General features: G+C 39.4%; 1 protein-coding gene across 1 annotated transcript in view; it reads left to right on the top strand.

The window, feature by feature from the left end:
- The window catches only part of dsf (nuclear receptor dissatisfaction), a 31,963-nt gene extending 7,648 nt beyond the window's left edge, over window positions 1–24,315 (top strand). Inside the window, exons 4-10 of the mRNA XM_028320372.1 lie at window positions 19,018–19,175; window positions 20,154–20,327; window positions 20,954–21,064; window positions 22,314–22,553; window positions 22,885–22,966; window positions 23,506–23,611; window positions 24,041–24,315. Coding sequence (XP_028176173.1) covers window positions 19,018–19,175; window positions 20,154–20,327; window positions 20,954–21,064; window positions 22,314–22,553; window positions 22,885–22,966; window positions 23,506–23,611; window positions 24,041–24,242 — 1,073 coding nt within the window. The 3' untranslated portion in view covers window positions 24,243–24,315. The remainder of the gene's footprint in view (window positions 1–19,017; window positions 19,176–20,153; window positions 20,328–20,953; window positions 21,065–22,313; window positions 22,554–22,884; window positions 22,967–23,505; window positions 23,612–24,040) is intronic.
- Window positions 24,316–24,438: the final 123 nt, after the last annotated feature.

Below are 24,438 nucleotides of genomic sequence, written 5' to 3'. Positions count from 1 at the left end.
GAATGAAAGATTGTCTTATACGGTGACGAAGAAGTCTCTATATCCTCATACAAAGTTGCTCCATATGTTAATTTTTGTGTGACTAGCGGCCGCCCGCGACTTCGTACGCGTGGATCCCGTTTTACCCACTTCATCTATCTTACGCGGTTTAGATTTTTTTATACAAATGTTTTTTCCCGCTAATTCCCGTTCCCGTGGAAATTTTGCAATATCCTATTGTAACTAAGCTTTAAGTTTACTAAGACACCTGCATGCCAAATTTCAAGCGTCTAACTTAAGCGGTTTAGATTTTTTATAAAAAAAGATTTTCCCGCCAATTCCCGTTCCCGATTTTCCCGCTAATAACCTGCCCAGGAGTACGAAGAATAATTGTACCAAGTTTCGTTAAAATCCGTCGAGTAGTTTTTGTTTCTATAAGGAACATACAGACAGACAGACAGACAGACAAAAATTTTACTGATTGCACCTCTCTACAGATTTATTATAAGTAGAAATGTTCATAGAGAGGTTTAAGAACTTTTGCCTAGCACTCTATTGTATTAATTATGACTTCAAAACTCTTAATTACGATTGATGAAGTATAATTATGAGTTTTCGAAACGTTGTAAATTCGACTTCTCTTGGCATTGTGTCTCGCCCGGCAGCGCATGTATAATTCAGCCGCTGGCAGCCAGCCGCAACCGCAGCGTTTCGGATTAATTCCATTAATTAATCAGCACCCGGGCGTTCCTCCACTCTGCACTTACGTAGATCTGCCGAGACGTAGGTGAAAAGCTATCGATTAATATGGTCGACATCTAATCCCCTTGATTTAAAAATATTTGACAAACCTCAAGGTCATAACGCGAACATTTCTGAATATTTCAAAACAACTGCTTGAAAACTTATTTAACTTTTACGTGTTATGTTAGAAAAAGTATGTTATTGATATTATGGTATTTAGTATTATAATATCCAACCGTCTGCCATTTGAACACTGGTAATAGCCATGCGGCTTGTTATGTACCATGCTCTTTGGCGAGGCCTGAAGTACCTGGTCGTTTTCAGTTTCTGAGGATCATTGAAGAATTGTTTTGAGGTAGAGCCATAATACAGGATGTTAGGTAAATGGGTATATGAGCCGACACTANTTTGGTTTATATTAATATTAATCAACGTATGTAATAAATTCTATGTAGTAATGTGGATGAGAATAACAACTAGACCGAACCTTGAGTAGAACTCTAATTACATAACACAGAAACTAATGTATGAAATTCGGAAGACTAACGCCCGTATTCACAAACATTACTGTGAGGTCTCACAGTGCGCGTGGTAGCACACGGCGACACACGAACCAAACACAGAACTCTATTCAACGCTATGCGTTCGATTTGCTGCTTCACTTAAGCAAGCAGTGAATCTTTTACTTACTCGGTTCCAATCACCATCAAAAATTGCCTCAATAATCATTGATATTATTAGTAAGTTGATCAACATCGTTAATGTGCCCGTAATTACATTTTAGCTTAGTTACGCGACAGACAGCGGGCGAGTGCGGTCGGCGCAGGTGCTCGCCGGGGCCTCGTTCACGAGCATCACTTTGTGCCGAGCGGACGGATTACCTTTGTGTAGGGTTCCCAGATAACGCCCAGAAGAGGACATGTCCTCCATTCCAACGTTTTATTCCCTCAACCTCTAACCAACTATGTTCTCCTTTACACACATCAGTGTGCTATTTATAAGTACATAATTGATTGTAGAGTTAGTAAGATTTTTGCTTTATTTTGTTGGTGGTGCCATACCTAAAGCTATATTGAACACGTAACAACTAATCGTAGAGTCGATACCATTTAAGCAATTTTTTGCTAGGAATCGATTTCTTCCAGACCATCCTTTCTTTGATATTTCTTGAAACTCCTGTCATTGCAAATATCCTTTTCCTCCCAAATCTTTTGTTTTAATCCCGGCAATAATACTTACTCCTTTATCAAAATATCTTCTGGCAACCCTGCCTTTATGTGTTTGCTCTCTCGCGTAATTATACCACCTCACGAACTTATACGCGGTGGCAACTACCGCGCCCGCTTTGCATCGTTTAGGGCCGGAGCTCTGTCAAAACAGAGGATGAGAGGATGCTGTTTAATCGCGAAGTAGAGATCCATACTAAATTTTATAATGACTATGTTGGGACCTAAGGCTGTGACGTACAAGATTCTTACTTAATTACTTTCAGAGAAATTAGGAGTATCAATGAGTGTGGATGAAACTCGATTCATTGTCGAATCTACAAAAACCGAATGATATAAAATATTGTCTACATCCTACATACAAAGTTGCTGCCTGTTAGTTTTATGTGTGATGATCATAGAGTAGTTTTAAGAACTTTTGCCAAGCATTCTATTGTATTCATTATGACTTCAAAACTCTTATTTACGATTGATGAAGTATTATTATGAATTTTCGAAACGTCGTAAATTCGACTTCTCTTGGCATTGTGTCTCGCCCGGCAGAGCATGTATAATTCAGCCGCTGGCAGCCAGCCGCAACCGCAGCGTTTCGGATTAATTCCATTAATTAATCAGCACCCGGGCGTTCCTCCACTCTGCACTTACCTAGATCTGCCGAGACGTAGGTGAAAAGCTATCGATTAAGATGGTCGACATCTAATCCCCTTGATTTAAAACTAGGATAATTGACAAACCTCAAGGTCATAACGAATATTTCTGAATATTTCAAAACAACTACTAAATTTACAATTACTTGAAAACTTATTTAACTTTTACGTGTTACGTTAGAAAAAGTATGTTATTGGTATGTATGTATGTATGTATGTATATATGGTATTTAGTATTATAATATATCCAAGTTCCAACCGTCTGCCATTTGAACACTGTAGGTAATAGCCATGCGGCTTGTGATGTATCATGACTCTTTGGCGAGGCCTGAAGTAGTCGTTTTCAGTTTCTGAGGATCATTGAAGAATTGTTTTGAGGTAGAGCCATAATATACATAGAAGCCTATAGAAATTGCATAAAAATATTTAAACTCTACAATTTTAGTGTTCATTTGTAAGAAAAAACTTTGATCATGTATTTTTTTCCTGGAAGCAGAGAGGTCAAGTTCCTTTTTATGTTGATTAAGGTATTACATATTTACGGAAACCACATCTCCTAGCGTGCGATGTAGCCAGTGTCACTCCCGGAGCCCACGCGAGGTCGCAACCGCAGAATTACGGATTAATTCCATTAATTAATCACAAACCCTCACTCCGCTTTGCACTTACGTGGAACGGTGAAAAAGCCACAGTGGAGCGAGTGTTATACCTCCTACACATAGGTATTTAATGTATAAGCGATTCGAATCCGATTTTGTATGGTCGATTGGTTTTTTGTACTTTTTTCAGATCGCATTTCGAGAAAATATCTGAAACGGATTACTAATGTTTGGCCAAAAAACGTTTCCCAAATTATCACATCGCAAACAACGTTTCGCAAATTTTCATTTGGCAAATTCTCATTTGGCAAAGCAACTTATTGCAAACTTTTAATTCGCAAATGTTGTTTTTGGCATATTTTTGTTTAGCAAATTATTGTTTGGCAAAGTATGGTTTGGGAAAATGTTTCATTAGGTAAAAATATTTCACGATAAACTACCTATTTACAAAATAATTTGATTGGTGCATAGAATGGTATACAAATTAGCTTGTGGTTATTATTTTGTTTAGTGGGGAGTAAATATAAAATTTGTTCTACATTAATTTCTTGTACATCGACATTTCTAAATGATTCATTAACAATAGAGGTGATTCTAGGTATTCCTTAAGGGTCACTGTTCTAACCTAACCTAACCTACTATTTTCTGCAATACCTACTTTTTGCAACCATACTATTTTCTGCAATGTTTTACCTACATAAAATTCTTGTGAAAACCATGATCATGTGCCTTATGCTTTGATTTGTGGGTAACGGTGGGTAAGTATGTGAAGTTTAGTGTCAATTTGACCAAACAAATTATTTGGGATATAAAATTTGACAACATAAAACATTTGCTATATAAACATTTGCCAAGTAAAATTTGGCAAAATGATAATTTGACCAAATAAATTAGTTGCGAATAGTACAGTTGCTAAAAGTTCATTTCGGAAATGAAACTTTGGCGATAAGTTGTTTGCAAAGTGAAATTTGGCGAAAAGTAATTTGGCCAAACGGAAGGATACCATCTGTGAAACATAAAAATTTATTGATATAGAGCTGTCAAAAGATCCTCGTATTAGTTTAGTGTGGTGTTATTGTAATGTACAGTCGCGGAATGAAAAGGTTCGTCACCTTAGTGTCGGTCTTCGCTTGCACTAGGTTACTGTAAGAGTCAAACCTGCCAACATAACAGTGCAAGAAACAGTGCTGCTAACATTTAAATAAATATGACGTTTTGCTAACGAATAAGGTTTTGCTTGTTTATTTTTCTATCCCATCAATGCAATGCAATGATGACATTGACCAATTGACAATAGTTTTTTTTATTTAATAGAAATAATAATGGCAGGTTGAACCAACAAGAAGGTTTTAGTTTATCAATCATAATAATCATCTTGACAAGATAAATGGTCAAACAACTTTGATCTGAATAATTTTGAACTTTACTGACGAACAGTTAAAGATTATTTTCTCTAACTCGAGATTATTCTGTAACATAGTTTCAAAAGGTAATATGTGCTCGCGATTCGTTAAAGGAATCAATTTGAAAACTGACGAACCTTTTCATTCCGTGACTGTACCAAGTGACCTTTTGCGGCCCGCAAATTGCGGGAATCAACAAAAAGATCACGCCTAAACATTCAACTAACATTCCCGTAGTTACTCGTAAGATTTTGTGATTAATAATAAAAAAAACCGGCCAAGTGCGTGTCGGACTCACGCACAAAGGGTTCCGTACCATTGATTTATGAAATTAAAATTATTATTTTTTATTTAAGTTATTAGTATGAAAGAGGATGATGATTTACGAGGTATTAAAAAGAAACTACTTACTAGATCTCGTTCAAAACAATTTTCGTTGGTAGTTTTTATTAGAGATGAAACGGATATCCGGTAACTATCCGGTAGGCCGGATGTCCGGCCTAAGTTTACTATCCGGCCGGATACCGGATAGTAACTCACTATCCGGCCGGATACCGGATATTAAAATACTAGGGTAAACCGTATAGCTANCACAGCCATTTTTTTTCGATAACTAAGACCTATACTCTTGGTAGGTAGATGTATTCTGTGAACCGCAGAATATTTTGATGCAAAAATAAAAAAATAATAAATATTGGGGGCTTCCCATACTTAGAACTGAAACTCAAAAATTTTTTTTTCATCACAATACGTGTGGGGTATCTCTGGATAGGTCTTCAATAATGATATCGAGGTTTCTAAAATATTTTTTTTCTAAACCGAATAGTTTGCGTGACAGACGCTTCCAAAGTGAAAAAAAAATGGCAATGCCAGATTTTGTATGGAAGGTGGCGTCTTTTTTTTTTCGCGCGGCCATCGACCAAACTTTGTTTTTTGATTACAAAATAGTGTAATAAACCAAACTTATTACAGCATGTATACCTCTAAACTCAGTCTGAACTGAGTTACGAGCATTAGAAGTTTGATGATTTGCTTTTTGCGCGCAAGTTTTGTAAGAAATTGCAACAAAATATTGCGCTATTTTTTTATTGCGCTTATTCTGCTCCATACTGATGTCTGGAACCTTAAATGGATGGTATTGTTTGTTTACACATACAATGTCACTATTTTGTTTCAATTTCTTACAAAACTTACCCGCAAAAAGCAAATCTAGTATGTAAAATCATTAAACTTCTATTGCTCGTAACTCAGTTCAGACTGAGTTTAGAGGTATACATGTCATAGTAAGTTTGGTTTATTACACTATTTTGTAATCAAAAAACAAGGTATGGTCGATGGCCGCGCGAAAAAAAAAAGACGCCAATTTCCGGCATTGTCTTTTGGTCCCCCCTTCTAACTTCTAAAATAAGAAAATAAAAAATCTAATAAAAAAAAATATGATGTACATTACTATATACTATATATATATGTATAAAAACTACCAACGAAAATTGTTGAACGAGATCTAGTAAGTAGTTTTTTTAATACCTCGTAAATCTTAAACCGCTTATTACCGCGTAATCTTTCATACAAATAACTTAAATTAAAAAAATAATAATTTTAATTTCATAAATGAATGGTACGGAACCCTTTGTGCGTGAGTCCGACGCGCACTTGACCGGTTTTTTTAAAAGATTTTTAATTATTATAATTTCAGAGCCTTGGTTCAATTACAATGCAATTTAGCACCAAAGTGCTCGAAAAGACAAATCCAGCAAACGCAAACTCGATAAGTTTCCACCGTTTCGTTTTGGAATTCCTATGGCCACCTCCTGACTCCATCATCAGGACCCTGGACATCATCAAGTACTAAAGTGCTCGAAAAGACAAATCCAACGAACCCAAATTCGATGGGATGCCGCCGTTTCATTTAGGAGTTCCCTNCGGTATCCAGCCAATCAACTATCCGTTTCATCTCTAGTTTTTATAGTAATGTACATCATATGTTTTTTTTTTAGATTTTTCATTATCTTATTTTAGAAGTTAGAGGGGGGGGGGGACCAACTTTTTTCCACTTTGGAAGCGTCTGTCACGCAAACTATTCGGTTTAGAAAAAAAAGTATTTTAGAAACCTCGATATCATTTTTGAAGACCTATCCATAGATACACGTATGTGTTTAATGAAAAAAAAAATTTTTGAGTTTCAGTTCTAAGTATGGGGAGGGGAGCCCCCAATATTTATTATTATTTTTTTATTTTTGCATCAAAATCTTAATGCGGTTCACAGAATACATCTACTTACCAAGTTTCAACAGTATAGCTCTTAATAGTTTCGGAAAAAAATGGCTGTGACATACGGACGGACAGACGGACGGACGGACGGACGGACAGACAGACAGACATGACGAATCTATAAGGGTTCCGTTTTTTCCCATTTGGCTACGGAACCCTAAAAAGCTTGTAAAAAGCCTACATTACGGTAGTGATTGTACAGAAACACAACTAGGAATGGCTTGTCAGAGTACCCCGAGCTAAAAATCATCAAGTTTGCCGATCCCGACGGCAGAGAGCCAATCAGCTAAGTCCAATATCGCTGCGCAAACAGCGCCAAATCGAACTGGCTCTCCGTCAACATGACCACCCGAATATTGCCTCCCAGCCTAAATACATAATGCTCAATTTATTACTTTCTATACATCCGGCTAGCGCCAATTGTATATACCTTAAATTCCTAATCTATAGTTAGGTATGCATTTAATTTTGTATTCAAATAATACATTAGACATAATACTGTGCAATGCACCGTGTATTTCTTGTGATATACGAGTATTAGTAACTCTACATTTTTGCTACGTGTTAAAAGAATTAGAAAATAAAGTCAAACGTAGAGCCACCTAATAAATGAACAAAATATCTAGCAAATATTGCAAATATGTACTTATTATAAGTATCTTAATAGACAACTTTTATTTGAATGCCTTAATAAAATAATTACGAATAAAAAAGTATACTGAGATAGGGAAACATAGTACCTACGTGAAAACCATAAGCCTCAGTTAAAAATACACTTATACGTATCAATACCTCCACTTAATCACAAGCAATCCTCGTTCATACAAAACAATTTCCTACCCGAGCGATCAAATAAATGTAATCCCCAATTTAACTTTATAAAATTAATTTAAAATGGAGCGGCCTGGGAACAAACTACGCCGTTACTCCATCAACCTTTTCTTACTTTTTAATACTCTCTGATAAAGTTAAAGGGTTCGAATCAGTTCAATAACTTTCTTCTGGGCAACTTTTCTTTGAAGTTAATCATTTGCCTTCTTATAAGCCTTCGAATAAAAAAATAATAATTGATATTTCTTAAATTAATGTAGATTGCGTTCCCGGCCTATCTGCCCAGAATTAGATCTTACATTCAATTAACTACGAGTCTTCCTTTTAGTTTTTTGTCAAATAAAAATGGTAACTGTTTTTTTAATTACTTGCTTGTAAGCGTATAGTCTAGCCTAATAAGAATATGATTTCATATTAAATAGAGATTCATAATGAAAATGCATTTTCTATAGTCTAAAGTGTTGTAATTTTAATAATTATCTTGAAGTCTCGCGGTGGTGGAACATAACTGTCGCTAAGACGCGCCGCCGGCTCCGTCGCAGCCGGCAAGGGGCAAACTTTTCAATTACAGCCATGTCGTGTTACCCCGCAGCGGGTTAAATTAATTCTCTCCACTTCACAAAAAGATTCACCTTACCCCACACCACCCTTGCTAACCGACATCGGCGATCCTGACGTTTTTTAATTTTTTTCCGACCATTTTCCAGGAGCCGTAACATACTGACGTTTCGCAATATTTATTTTTAATTTAACGGTTCCCGTGCAAGATTTTGAATCAGCGGGACGTGCTTACCTTTCAAGCGTTCTTTTGTGTTAACAGGTGAAATTAGAGTACACCGAATTGGATCTCAAATCAACCTCGTTACGGCGTCCGAGTGTTTCTTTTCTTCTGTGTTCGATTCGGTCGGCGCTGGTATTATTGTAGGCACTGAATAATACTGAAGGGTCATTTCGTTCAATTAAAATACGAGAATTGATTATATTAAATATTTTGACAAGCCGTGAATCCTATTAAAACATGGACAGGGAGTTTGAATAATAGATTTAATGAGTTTTAATTATAGGAACACTTAATACATTTTTATTGCCGGTAACCCTCTGTTGCGTGAGGCCGTGGCGAATCGGGCAGATCGCAGCGCTCGCGTTCAGGATCACTACACGTGTTCGACACCTATTGCACTCCTGACTGCTCCCAAGGGCGAGGGGAGAATGAAGGGGCCTCAATTGTATTATAATAGCTAATTTTGTAACGCTTCAAGTAGGTAAGTGTCATTTTCAATTAGGTTTGTGTTTCCTACCTTTTAGGGGTCTTAAAATACTATTGTTATAAAACATAATTATTCATAATAATGTCATAGTAGGTACTGATGTAAAAAGGTCTCTGTGTAAAAATTACACTGTTTTTTTCGGAGGTAAACTCACCTAGTAATTTTTTAGTTTAGTTTACCTACTGCCAATTTATCAAATATCTTCGGATTACGATGAAATGAAACTCTTTCAGATTCATTTAATTAATTAATAAAATAAAATAACGGAGTAACACAAAATGCCTGGTTAATAAAACTCTACCTTTAACATGTTTATTAACAGCTACCCAAAACGAAACGCAATTCGCGATACAATACGCTTTGCCGATTGCAAAGGACACAAATACACGATCCCGGGCTTCGATCCGATTATGTGATTTATTCACCGCTTCCGTGTTTACGGTCTCCGTCGGCCAACTAAAATATTAAANCCCAGCTATGCCTATATTTTGACAGACTAGCAAGTAACACGACCCTCGCCCCGGGGGTGAATCTCGCCCGTCTAATTTCATTTTAATGTTGTGCGTGAACAAATTATTGCACTGTCATAGTGAATAAAAATAAAACGCTTTAATGGGATAATCTGTTGCATCTGGTTTGGGGGTAATTTTTTGTTTGAGTTTACTCAATTCGTAATTAATTTCGGGTTGCAGCGGGAGGGTTAATTGCATTACACGTGAGTGGATTAGTTGCGATTTAGTGTTGATTGTTTTGTGTCCATTTGAGCTTGACTATAATACCTCGCGGTGAATTTAATTAACGGTTCATATGTAAAAGTACTTGTCGTAGTAAAAAGTTAAATATCTTTAGCCGGACTTAATAAAGCTCTACATACATATAGGTAAGACTATAACATCTCTACATAGTGTAATATTGTGGTAGAATTACAAGCCAAGAATTATTTCTATATTAACACTCTTCGTCTATCTGCGGAGAACATTTAGTTACATAATAATATAGCCTTCTTACTAGTTTTATTCAAGTCAAGGAAAAATAATTAATAGGCTTTTTGATGTGTGATCTAGTCCATTGGTATTCAGGCGTATTGATTACATCTCAAATATCCATAATTTAGTCAGATAAAAACTGTCACCTAACTAACCTCTCATCTCAGTACCAAATTGTACCTAAGTAGGTAATACCAAGTTAAAACGTGCGGAAAAATGACATCCAGAACTGTGCATTTGCGGGCTGCGGGCCCGTGGGCAAACTTCGTGCTGTACAAAACAAAGTTATTCAGCGGAATAAAGCGCTGCACTCCAACTCGCGTCAGGCGTCGCTCAAACCGCTGCCGGTAACTTCGCGGCAACTTTTACAGTAAATTGAATCTGGTTTCCAAACGTCTAAAAATGTTGGGTTTTGTTGTCCGATGCACATAGCTTTTATTTACTATTATCATCCCAAAGTATTCTGATGGTGGTTAATGAGGTTCGTTTCATTACATGTGCGAATTCTTGTATCAAAATCAGAACCTCTACTTTAAAACATACACAAACAAGTCACGAATTCATAAATTTAATTTCTGCAATAATTAAAAGCTCTACCTAGCCATAGGACCCAAGAACCTCCATTACAAAGAAGTCCCAGTTATTTAATTTATTAACTTTGCTACGCTGAGCCTTTTATACTCATTTATAAAATCTCAAAGCAAAATACCCCTGAAAGATAGGTAACATTTGAATGTGTGCGAGAAAACCCGTTGTCATCTCGCCACAGCTGGACATCTATTATACGAGTGTTTGTCCGACCGCCGGGCGCGGGGCCGAAGGTGAATAAAAACCTGGATATTTCTCATATTTATGTCGGTGCACTCGAAAATATTCCCTGAGATCGCTACTCCTTAGTATGCGATTTCAGAGAAATGTGCTTTCACGAGTTAGGTGCAGTAAGGAGCAATTTCGCGCGCGAGCGTTGCCGACCGTGGGACATAGCCCACCTGGCGCGCCCCCTCTGCCTCTTCGCTGCCCTCCGCCCTCTCTGGCTCGTTAATGATGATGTGCTCAGCCAGCAGACTATTTCACTTCTGAATACATCTTTCTCACTTTTGATGCTGTATCCCTGTCGCTCGCGGGAGCGGCGCGCTCTTCGTTTCGCTCGCCGCGCTCGCCTGGTCGCATCCACCTAGTCAATTCGGCAAACGCGTATCTACTTTGTGTCGGAAATGTAATGGAACAAATGCGGCTGGAATTAACGTCGGAACGAATGTCGGGACACGGGGTCGTTCTCTCGACGGATATTTTCCACGCGATGATTTTGATGCGCATCTATGGAGCGGTAATAACGTTTGCGGTGAAATATACTTATAAGCATTAAGATTTGAACCTAAATGCACTTCAAAGACTCTTTTAACCGAAGTAATCTGCAGTCCTATTTTAATGAAATAGAGCTTTCGTAATTTGTTGACTGTAGAGATGCCATAATTGTAGTGATTAGTTATTAACTTCAATGGATTCAGTAGGTCACTTATTGCCTGATTTAAAAAAGATTCTTCCAATAAGCAAACATTAAGGTACGACGTGATTTTCGTAAAATATGATCGTAAAATTCAGAATCTCGCCCAAAGCAAGCTCATAGAAAACAGTTGATTTAACATCTTGATCGCGGGCATAATATCTGTAGCGGTGAACCTTTTGACGCCGCAACTGGCGAGTCACGCTGCTGAATTATCTTCCGTCGACGTTACATACAGTCCTACAGTTTGGGTCATGATTTTTTTTGTAAAATAGGCATATTAGGTTATAATCTGATCCAACCATTTCACAAAAAAACTACCAAAAACGGTAATGTTCTATAGGTTATGACCTCGGTTATTACCTACATTTCACGAGAAGAAGAAAATCTAGTAGATTCAGGTATAGATACGTCTAGGCACTAAGTCATCTTTAAAAAGTGGTTAGTTTTGGTGTTATTTTACAACAATCATGTATTTGGCTCGTGGATAGGTAAACGAGTACAGTTAGGCAATTTATAAATTAAGTATTTTACGTAAATATTCACACGTTGACTATTACTTCCAAGCGATAATTTATTTTCTTTTGACACTCGTAGCCGCGTAGTTCGAACACGCTACGCGGCTACGACAGCTACGCGGCTACGACAGCTACGGTGAGCTACGGATACGGTTTCACGTAATGGAATGAAAAACAATAAATAGGCACTTCTTTATTCACCACCTTGTTAATTTGTTGAGTATTATCAAACCTACATTATTAATTACTATCACCTTTTCGTTAGCAAGGAAGCAAGAAATCTAAGCCCTGAACTACACCCAATATTGATTCATCGTATGTGTTCAGTGTTCACCTCAGGCGTAACAGCCGAAACTGCGTCTTGCGGGTGTTCGTCAGTCAATAAACCTTTTGACCGCTCACCAAGTCGGCTTCGTGAAGCTTTCATAGGGCGGGTGGCGAGCGGGATTATTGGATCATTAATCACCGCCCACCGCCCGCCCGGCCACCTCGACCTGTCGACAAGAATTATCTCATGAATATCTACACATTTGTTAGGTTGTGAGGTTGCTTACCTTAGTGTGTTGCAGATTTTAGGTGTTAAAAATACAGTGTGAGTCACGATAAAGTGCACATATGAAATAAGGTGAAACTAGACCTATTTATATCGACAAAAAAAAGGTCAAAAAATTTCTGTTATTTGTTTTTATTTTTTATAGAATTTTTTTTCTCCCAATTACTTATTGTAAAGAAAACGTACCTAATAACTTTTAAACTAAGAGATACATCCTGATAAAATAAAAACAGTGATAATGCTAAATAATAGGCAATACTAAAAAAATACATAAAATACTCAGAAAATGCCAACAAATAATAAAAAATGATACTTTTTGAAAAAATCTGCTTTTAAATTCGTGTTTTTTTGGTTATTTGATAAATTTCTCCTAAAATAACAGGTGGTTTTATTACTTTGTATTATTCTCTATCGTATTACCTTCGTAAAACCAAAAATTGCATGTCTATCCCTATCACAACGTCTGCAATGATCGTTTGAACTAAGTCTCTCCGGGCGCGACCTTCAACGCTACGTTAACAACGAAACTGAAAATAAATTCAGGGTATTTTATGTATTTTTAGTATCGTCTGTTATTTAGCATTATTACTGTTTTCATTCTATCAGGATATACCTCTTAGTTTAAAAGTTATTACGTTTTCTTTACAATAAGTAATTGGAAGAAAAAATATTCTTCAAAAATTTTAAAAAAAAGTCTAAAAAATGTTTTGACCTCAGTTTCACCTAATTTCATATTATGTACACTTTAACGTGACTCACACTGTAGAAAGAGTTAGTTTTCCTTGTTAGCACAGTAGCATTAAAAGGAAAATGTAGTTTATTAACGTTTCCAGGATGTGTTCCCAACGTTTCCTTTTATCAAGTGTTTGACTTGTTTATTTTTAAGCGTTAAAAATAGAAAACTGTAGTGTAGTGTTTTATTCCAATGTGGTATTAAAAGGAAAATGTTGTATTTACCTACTTTTCCAGGATGTGTTACTAACGTTTCCTTTTATAAAGTGTTTTGACGTATTTATTAGCCAGTGGTAGGTGTGTAAATTCCATAAACATTTAATGTAAGTATGTATATCGAAATATAGTCGCACAAACACTATAGCTGGTGTACTTGTAACGTCGTTACCCAGTAAATACATAATGGAAAAAACAACTGCATTCACTAACCTTGTCCGTTTACGTCACACTTATAATATATTAGTGAGGCAGTAAAATAATGAATTGCTTGACCATTTTGTCACAGATAGTATTATTTATTTATCCGTCACATCTAATCTAAAAACAAAAACATATCGACAAGGTCCCACATCACTGCGGTATCGAGCGCTGCTCCTCCGTTGAGGAGGCCATTGCGCGGAACACCCCCTCTTGCCTCCACTATCGGTGCTTACAACAAATTCTGCACTCCCTGCTATAAGCCTAGACTAGAGCTAGGCACCAAGTATACGGTAGCTCTATAGCTCGTGTGTTGCGCCCGTATTCACAAACGATGCTTGCAAGTGAAGCAGCAAATAGAACGCACAGCGTTGAATAGAGCAGTGAGATTGGTTCGTGTGTCACCCTGTGCGTCCACGCGCATTGTGAGACCTCATAGTAATGTTTGTGAATACGGGCGTTAGTGTATTAGGTGTACTCCGACGGGCTATTTCATTTAAATGTTGGTTGTCTGTAATAAAGTTATTTGGTGTTACAATCTAAAGCTGGGTTGCATCATCTTAGTTACTTTAACTTTTACAAACGTCAATCTGTCAAAGTTCATACATAAAGCACCGGTTAACGTTATAGTTCAGAATAACTGCATGGCGCCCTGTGCGCTTCAGCGGGACAGTCCATCCCAAAAAAAAATCGTTATAGTTCCAGTTAAAGGTGGTGCAACTCGGCCTTTAAGGCTTTTAATGCCTCATATGGTGTGTTTCAATATGATTATGGTTCTGAACGTAACATAATATCGCAATAGCTAATTACTTTTCGATACAAAATGAATTTATATATCGATTTGAAGTCAACCACCCAGACTTTCTCACTTCCCACCTATTTGCACAACGCGCTCAAACAACACATGATCAAATTAAATGACGGTGGACCACACGTTAATGCCTCGCGGTTAAAAAATAACAAATATGTAGTTTTTGTCAGAGCTACCTTTTCGAAAAACACGTTTTGTTTGCTTTCAATTCGCCAGAGCGGGGGGCTTTCGCTGATAGATGTTTGAAGTTAAATCTCCCTTTAAACGCTTCAAATGTGATTCAGTGCGCGCCTTTTTGAAGGGGCTTAAGTGACTTAGTACGCAGACTGCAGCTCCCTCCATTTAAAAAGACTTTGGTTCTTAGAGATGAATTCGGGTTTAATCCAGATCAATTCACATCGGTTAATGTTACGAATATCGCCAACTTTAACATTTAGTCTCGTACATCATTTTCGCTAAAGCTCTACATTTTCATTTAGAAACTGAAACATTATTATTTCATTACATACTCGTACATAACCTTAATACATACTTACTTTATTCAAAGAAATATTGCAAATTGAAATTCCCTGTGTCCAACTGTAAATGAATGATCTTTAGGCAGACTTAACTCCAAAGTTTTTCTTTTAAATTAATCTATAGAGCTAGCCAGAGCAGCAAACCAGAACTGCTACAAATAAAAATAATCTCACTATGTGACAATTTATGAGTAAAAAATCCTTAGCATAGCAAAAATTCTTAAGTACCTAATGTTCAAAAACTTATTCAAGCGACTCAGTCTTGCCATGAGTAGACTTTGTACACATTTAATTAGAATCTCGCATAGCCGCGTTACACTGGAAACTAAACCCCTTGGCTTAAGAGACCCCTAATAACATATTATGAGCACATCGGAATATCTGCCCTATTAGCTTCTCACAAAAACTACTTTCAGTTGCATCCGCAAGCTTGAGGCCTGGAAAAAAAGCACGTGTTCTATTTGGGCTTACACGCACCCCTTAAACAAAAGGTTAACAAGTAACGTTGTAAATTGAAATGAATATTCATCGTATTAGAAAAAAAAACATGAAAATAAATGTATTCTATAGAATCCACATCCGACATGTCATGTTGTGATAGGTACATGAAAATGAAAACAGTTTTGTGTTAGATTTTTCATGGTTATGTTAAAGTTAAATTTCAAATTCTAATTATTTGTAAGTAAGCGCATAATAAGGTCATCAGGTTGCAAAAGTTTTAACTCTACTAATTTAATTTCATAAGTATAGCCATCTCTAAAAGTTTCCAAAGTGTTAAATATTGAACGAAATATTATGACACAAAAGCATTAATCCTGTTTTATTTGCAACAATAAAAAAAAACATTAATTATATGATAAATACTTATACGTATAACAACAGCTTCAGATGTAGTTAGACCCAGTTTAAGTTTTAGATAGATAGATAGATAAAACGTTTATTTGCTTAACAGAAACACACATTACAAACAGAAAGTACCAAAAGTAGGATAAAATAGTACCCTCAGGACAAAATGGCATAGTATGGTAAGACAGAAATAAAAAAGAAAACTCTCGTAATAAAAAATAAACTCGTAAATAAGCGTCAAGAACTTCACAGGTGCATTCACCCCGCCCAAACCATAATGCCCTAGTAATCAGACTAAATTAAACTATCTATCCCCATAATGACATATCTAGGAAAACGGCTGTTATTGAATGTATTCGCAGCATCAGCACTGAGTTTCAATTAAAATTGTATCTAAACGCGTTAAGCCCGTGTCGCAAATTGGAGGCGCCCGTATCGCTGTCCGGCGTCGGTGTCGGTGTCATGCACCGCGTTCTCACTTTAAGCCGCGTATCAGAGGGCGCGGTGCCTAGGGCTGCCTCATCCGACAAGATTTTATTGTTAAAAAATAACAACAACCTCCTTCGTTTGTAGTAAGCCGTCATTGAAACTCTATAACAGTGGTTCTTAACCGGTGGTCCGCGGACCACTGGTGGTCCCTGGAGACATTCCAAGTGGTCCACGAAGTGCACTTGCACACCTTGGTTAAAACCACTTTTCACAGATTTTTTCAGTCAAACTGGTTTTGGCCGATTATGAGGTGGTAGACTGACAAGACAGAAATTTGGTAAAATGGTCCCTCATGACTTAAAGGTTAAAAATCACTGCTCTAAAAGATGAAGATCCCGTTCTTTCACACAGCACTTTTGTTTCACGTTGACGGTAGACGTACCTAGTTATGCCAATGATAAGTATGTAGGTACCTCTATCTCCGTACCCTGCGGACGGCAGATCATGAGCATCGTTGATAAACTCCGTCAGGCACTGATTTGATGTTACATTGAAGAAATCGTTTGCTGTTACATACAGAAACCGCATGCAACTGACTTTTTCCTACTGTTTCCTATTGATCTACGAAGGTCAGATATATACGGTACGGAACAGTTTTTCAGGACAGTCTTGATCCGTTCAGGGTGTAGTGCGAGTATCTCCATTGCTCTACAAAAACTGTAACTATTACTCTAAAAACTATCGGTAGCCCTAAGCGTGAACTGTAGCAGTGTAGCGTATGCGCCCGCCATGTGCGGGCACAATGGCCGCATTCTCATGGACTCAGCCCGGTAAGCCGATTGCGTGACGTCATCGCGCGCCCTGCACATTGATGCAATTACCAAACAATACCGGACTTTTATTTTCGTACGCCTTTCAAAATGAGTTTTTGAAGCGATGCACTAAACATGCTCTTTGTGTGTTGTGTTTATTTAAAGATGAATGAACTATGGGAAGAAGAGAATAGAAAATGGAAATAATGCAACAAAGTTGACTAATTAACTATTAATTTATTATTTACTGGTAATTTGGTACATCCACAAGGTAGACAACCAATCTCATAAAGGTAGCAGGAAGGCGTTGGATGCAGACCACTACCAACCGGCTAATCTGGAAATCATTCAGGGAGGCTTAAGCCTTCGATTGGTTCTGCAGTGGACGTCCTTTGTTTGAAAATAATGATGATGATGATGACTTTGTCATGTTACATGATAGTGAATATGAATAGTGATGGAGATCTAGTTATTATGATTATGCCATTATGATTATCAAGTATGAACCCAAGAATCACCTTGTAGCTTTGTAATTTATGTTTTCAGTCTTCCTGAAAATCTCTTCGTGCCTACTTCGAGCAATAACTGCATTGTTGAGTTACATTCTTTTGTCACACAAAAGTTACGTACAAGTACGATTATCGATTGGCTTAGCAATTCGGCTAAATAAGTAATGACCCCATTATGAGCGCGGCCTATGCATACCAGAGGGCGCGAGCCGGCTTACCGCGGGATCGGGAGCGGTCCGCGCTCTATAATCCCGCGTGTAAAACATCGCTGAAGCTACATTTGCCCGTCAAAAAGTTTTATTTAGATGTTAATATTATATTCACTTAAAGTATAACTACAGTCATTACATGGAAAACCTAGAATCTATCAATAGGTAAATGATTAAATATTTGATGTCGCTGACTCTAAGGTGGGAAGAAGTATAAAGAGACCGATCTAAAAAATTTCTAATTTACAACATTTACCTACATCCTAGGTACCGATCGACTTCGAAGTTTGTTCATCAATTGTTTCAGGAACTTATGAACTGTTGGTGCAGTGTCTGTCAATCAGTCAGTATGATTTTGATGTCTGTGTTTTCAGAGCTATGGAACGATTTTAAGTTTTGGGCACCCACGACTATTGCTGGTGTACCTTGTGCTGCACAACCTTGTTATTGTTGTACTGGTTTGACAATTCTGCAGTTCGGGACTATTCCCACCTCTCGTATCCAGCGCTACAACTCCTGTGTAGCCAGGGTCTACAACTTGACCGCCATTAAAAACCCAACCAGTGAAGACAACAGTTTGTCCCGGGGGAAAGTTAAACTGTCATTGGACCCGCAGCGAAATTAATCAGAAGAACATAAGAGAAGTTCGAAGTCGCCGGGGCCTTGGGCAGCCTGCCACCGCCGTCGCTGGTGCACGCGCATAAGCAACACCCGCTCAAGTTGTACCAATGATCTTACTTAACGTCCGTACTGTTCCTTAGTGGTGCAGCACGAGCGCGGGCCCCGCAAGCCGAAGCTGCACGCCGGGGCCCTGGGCAGCCTGCCGCCGCCGTCGCTGGTGCACGCGCACAAGCCGCACCCGCTCAAGCTGTGCCAATGATCTTACTTAACGTCCGTACTGTTCCTTAGCGGTGCAGCACGAGCGCGGGCCCCGCAAGCCGAAGCTGCACGCGGGGGCTCTGGGCAGTCTGCCGCCGCCGTCGCTGGTGCACGCGCACAAGCAACACCCGCTCAAGTTGTACCAATGATCTTACTTTACGTCCGTACTGTTCCTTAGCGGTGCAGCACGAGCGCGGGCCCCGCAAGCCGAAGCTTCACGCGGGAGCCCTAGGCAGCTTGCCATCGCCGTCCCTGGTGCACGCGCACAAGCCGCACCCGCTCAAACTGTAGCAATGATCTTACTTAACGTCCGTACTGTTCCTTAGCGGTGCAGCACGAGCGCGGGCCCCGCAAGCCGAAGCTTCACGCGGGGGCTCTGGGCAGCCTGCCGCCGCCGTCGCTGGTGCACGCGCACAAGCCGCATCCGCTCAAGCTGTCGCCGCCCTCGCCCTTTGCCCCGCTGCCGCAGCCTTTCAACTTTCAGGTAAACAAACGAGAAGTAACGTGTAGGTAACGTAGTAGAAGTAAAGGCTAATATATTAGTATTATCACAATCACAGCTTTTTTCTCTCATATTAACTAAAAGGTTTCTGGTTTATGATATCGCTGTGAATGCGTTTAAAACACTAGGTTGAAAATACTAAATAGGTAGGTACTAGAGATGAGACGTATTTACTAGAACAGATCCACACACTAGGTATTTTACAGTACTACTATTCCAATTTTTTAAATACTTGATCCACCTAGTATTTTATAAATTACACGTTTTCCGACCCTACCAGCAAAGTAATAGAGGTTATTATTGCGTAATCCGTAGTCGTGTATTACGCGCACCTAGTATTTCTCGCTAAGCTTATGTGCGAACGTAGAGATTCACTCCAATTGATATCTTTTAAATACGCCAACTTTTAAGTTGACAGTCCTAAGCCTGTTGAAGTATGAAGGGAGGAATTATTATTCAATTTCAAATTGCATTATTCATACTACGGTTGTATCTTTTAAAAAAAAATTGTATTTTAAAGTCATATTACGTGGATTAGTCCGCACTAGTCGCGTAAAGTATGTTAAATTACTACGTACTAGGTGGAATAGGTATTTGGATCGAGTATTTATAAATACTAGGAATAGGTGCACCTAACCTAGTATCAAAACCTAGTATAACCCATCTCTAGTAGGTACCTACTCGTAAATCAACTTTTTGAGTATTCTTGGGCAATAGAGACTACTTACTCACTTTTTTTCATGTGAACCTGGTCGTTACTACCTAGGTACTTTTCTTTTCAGGCGTAGTGCTTCTGATCTAGCAAAGAATAAATAGCTTAGTGCTTAGGTACTTACTGGAAAAAGATCAGTTAATCAAAGGGAAGCTCTCTAAGCTTATTGTGCATACGTGGCAATTTATAAGGTTTAATAGATAGACAGTCAAATGAAAGTAAATTACTAACATAAATATAAAAAACAGTTCAGCATAAGCGGGTCAAGCGATCAGGCCCCACTGAGCACGGCATCGTCAGCGGGCTCGAGCGGCGCAGGCGGCGCCGGAGCCGTCAGCCCGTTGCCGCTGGTCCCCGAGCCCTTCTTAGCGCCGCCGCCGCCGGGCCTGCTGCACATACTCATGTCCACTGACAAATGCCAGGTGCGTGGCCAATATCCAGACATACGCTATAGTTAGTAACAAATTGAAACGACACCAGCACTTCTTAAAAATCCACCTCATTGGACCTACCCTCCAAAATGAGCTTTGAAATCAATAAATTGCCAGTCAACTCAGTTCGCGACCTGATTACGTCGTAGTCCCCATTGCTAGAAACTACTAATGTTATAATAATATAATATAATAATAACTACTAATGAAATACTAATGTCCACACTGTCCACTAAACCTATTGTTTACAAAGCTTGCTAATAATACGGCGTGCGCTGTGTTAAAAATTCAGCGTGAATTATAAACAAACACATTGTTAAACAATACTAAAACGTGCATGCGGGATTGCAAACTTTCAGCAATTAGCAAAAAGTGCAGGATTTTTATTTTCTGGCGGTTTAATCGTGTAAATTGTACCTACCTCTAACTTTTGCGAATCATTTCACTATTTCAAAACTAGATTTGGTATGTTACAGTGTATACCTACATCTACTCTACTACACAATACATGAACGATGATAATAGCCTAAACGACATCGTTTAACAATTTAATTTATTTGTACATCACTGAATCATCCTCGAAAAAATTCGTGACATAGGTACTCGTATTTTCTTAGGAGTTGATGTGGAGCGCCAAGCAGCTGCAATTGCAAGGAGATCCCACGCTGCTGCGGCCCCCACCTAGCGCTTTCGGGGCTCCGTTGGCTCCGACTTGGGAGTTATTGCAGGTAACTCAATTTATTTTACACCTTCACCACAACATAACTCAGTAACAGTCTCAATACTGAGTTAACACCATGACACATTTTATACAATAACTCCAAGCACAGCTTTTCTAAAAGAATTCTTATAAGAAGTTCAGAAGTTTTAGATTCTTTGCTTGCTTCGAAATTGTTAAAAAGTTAGTTAGTTACTAAAGTAAAATAAAGTGACGTCTCATAGTCCGTTCGTTTCAGCCGAAAGACGTCCACTGCCGGACAAAGGCCTCCCCCAAGGATTTCCACAAAGACCGGTCCTGCGCCGCTCGCATCCAGGCACCTCCCGCGACCTTCACCAGATCGTCGGTCCACCTAGTGGGAGGCCTGCCCACGCTACGTCTTACGGCTCGTGGTCGCCACTCAAGAACTTTCCTGTCCCAGTGGCCATCAGCTCTCCGAGCTATGTGCCCCGCCAACCGTATAGTATTTGGTGTCAAATACAATGAGGAAAGAGGAAAACCAGCGTTTTACCAGGATAAAATAAATAGTTGTTTATTTGAAGATAGTTTCATGTACGCTTCAGGCGCTTACCAAAACACGGGTAGTAAAAGGTCGCGCTGTTTTGATAGGCATACAGTAAAAACTTTGAGGGGTGTGTACACGACTTCCGGGTAGGTGGCTTTTTGACTTGAGGGGCGGGCGCGGAGTCGCGATTGGTCGCCGAGGGTGACTTCTCGCCTTCAATTCACTTACCCCGCCCATTCGCGACACTTATCGGTGCGATTGTATATTGTCCTTACCTAATCCCTAGTCGAATACCTACATTAAATAGGTACCGATCCGTAGCTTCTCCGATATTTTTAGGAAATACATAGTAGGTACGTACTTAGGTTGCAAGAAGAAGTTTATTCCATTGTACTGAATTTTGATAGAGCGCCTTTGATTTTACCATGTGGCCCTACCTAATAATACGAGTAAATGTAGAGAGCTTATTAGAAATTAGGAAGTCAAGTAGGCTTAACTATATTTTTAACTCAAATCTAAGATTAATTATAAGTAGAGTAGTAAAGTAACTTGTGTCGGTTCTTCGTCATCAATCGCATTTATAGTGGCATCGCATTCCCTGATACTCCAAGATAATACTCGTAGATTTATCTTACGTTTGAAGAGAGCATACTAGACTTCTTATGCATTTGCGTTTTGCGTGCTCTACCAAAAACCTGATGTTTTGAAGATAACACGGAAAAAACTCGCTTATTTAGGTATCCTTATTCTATAGGAAACCAGCGCTCGCCTGCTTTTCATGGCAGTGCGATGGGTGCGGTGCTTAGCACCATTCCAGGCGCTCGCGCATTCTGACCAGCTGGTGTTGCTCCGAGCGGCGTGGAAGGACCTGTTCCTACTGCACTTGGCACAGTGGTCTGCGCCTTGGGATCTGGCGCCATTGCTGGCCGCGCCCGCAGCCCGCGCTCGGTTGCCGCCCGACCCGTTGGCTGACTTGGAACTCAACACTTTACAGGTACCTACCTACGTAACGACATCACATCAAATTACGCACTGCAGCATCTTAAGCATTCCAATTAATTATAGACTAATTTGCTATTGAGTGCGTAAAGATATCTTGGATGATAACGAACTTTTAGGTTTAAAAGTGACGTTTAGAAGCTACATAAGTACTTAGCCCAAAGGTGTCGGTGTCGGGTCGGATCCGAGGAACGCAGTATTTCGATTCCCAATGCGCCACTGGACTGTTGTGGCGAACCTTGGACATCCAAGTGGCGTACCCACTCGTAGCACAAGCATAATATCAATAACTTACTTACTTACTCATTATATTATTTCATCAACAGGAAATTCTATGCCGATTCCGTCAAATAGCACCAGACGGCAGCGAGTGCGGTTGCATGAAGGCGATCGTTCTATTCTCACCAGGTTGGTACTAACTTTGACAACATTAGCTACCTACTGTTTAACATCTTCTGTGGAACAAAGAGATTAATTGTTGTGTAGTCGGTTATACTGCGAGCGCCTCAGTGCTCTCACTCCTGGGTGCTCGCAGTGATATAACGGAACACATCATCAATTTCCAATTCCCCCCAATTGATCCAGCAGATACCTACGCCTGGTCTCGTTGCTATTTGTCATCAGCAGTGGAGCACATACTTAGATAAGGTTGAATTCTGTTATACTGCGAGCGCTGCTAAGTGCTCTCACTGGAGGGTTTGGAGCACTGAGCAGTAGATACTCCTGCTATAACGGAACACACCATCTATTTCCAATTCCCCCAACTGATCCAGTCCAGGTACGCCTGGTCTTGTTGCTATTTGTCGCCAGGAGCAAACAGATTATGGGTGTGTTCCGCGTTATACTGCGAGCGCTGCTAAGTGCTCTCACTGGAGGGTTTGGAGCACTGAGCAGTGCTCATGCTAACGGAACACACCATCTATTTCCAATTCCCCCAATTGATCCAGACACGCCTGGCCTGAGCGAGACGCAGCCGGTGGAGATGCTGCAGGACCAGGCGCAGTGCATCCTCGCGGACTACGTGCGAACTAGGTACACCCGCCAACCCACGAGGTAAGATGCAAAAATGTTATTACGCAAAATATGTACTTATACTAGGACCTACAGCCCCGTCGCTGAGTAGTCTGTAAAAGATCGCTACCTAGCGATAAGACCGCCTTTTTTCGACTGGAAAATGCATGAAACTGCATAGATACTTACTCACCAGCCCGGGGGAGCCGATGAGTTATGTGGGGATCCCTCGCCAGAAGAGCTTTTTCAATTTTCCGATTCCCAAATACGATGGCAATTTCCATGATCAATCCTCAGTTTTCACTATCAGTTTCATTTCTTAACGTACATACATTTACATTATACGATTTAATGACAACAGAATTTTTATTAGTGCCATTTATTAAGTAAGAGGATAATATAGTCGTGGGGTAAAAGTTGTACCTATTGCATTAATGATACCTACTTCTTTAATCATTGTCAAACTTTCAGGTTCGGTCGTCTACTCCTCCTCCTGCCATCTCTCAGAGCAGTCCGCGCGCGCTCCATCGAGTTGCTGCTATTCCGCGAGACCGTTGGCGACGTCTCAGTGGCCACCCTGCTTCACGACATGTACCGTATGCAGCCGGCCCCTGCCCCACCCTTCCATCCTGCACCACCGGCCACCTCTAGCGAACACTGTGCTTCGCCATAAACCAACTTAGAATACATATAGGTCGTAATTAAGTACCTAAGGAATAACGTCTATCCTATCCGTTCGCTTTAAGTTTGCCGCTGGCGATATGATGTCACTCGAAGGGAAGCGTCTATAACTAAAACAAACTATATTTAAAATATATATGTATTTGCGTAAAATAAGACACATTAATTGCGTTTAATCACTAACTAAT

The sequence above is a fragment of the Ostrinia furnacalis genome, unplaced genomic scaffold, assembly GCF_004193835.3.
Source record: "Ostrinia furnacalis isolate ACB-3 unplaced genomic scaffold, ASM419383v2 OfSCF7367, whole genome shotgun sequence".
Classification (NCBI taxonomy): domain Eukaryota; kingdom Metazoa; phylum Arthropoda; class Insecta; order Lepidoptera; family Crambidae; genus Ostrinia; species Ostrinia furnacalis.
The sequence above is the reverse complement of the archived record's forward strand: the minus strand, read 5'-3'. Positions and strand labels throughout refer to the sequence as shown.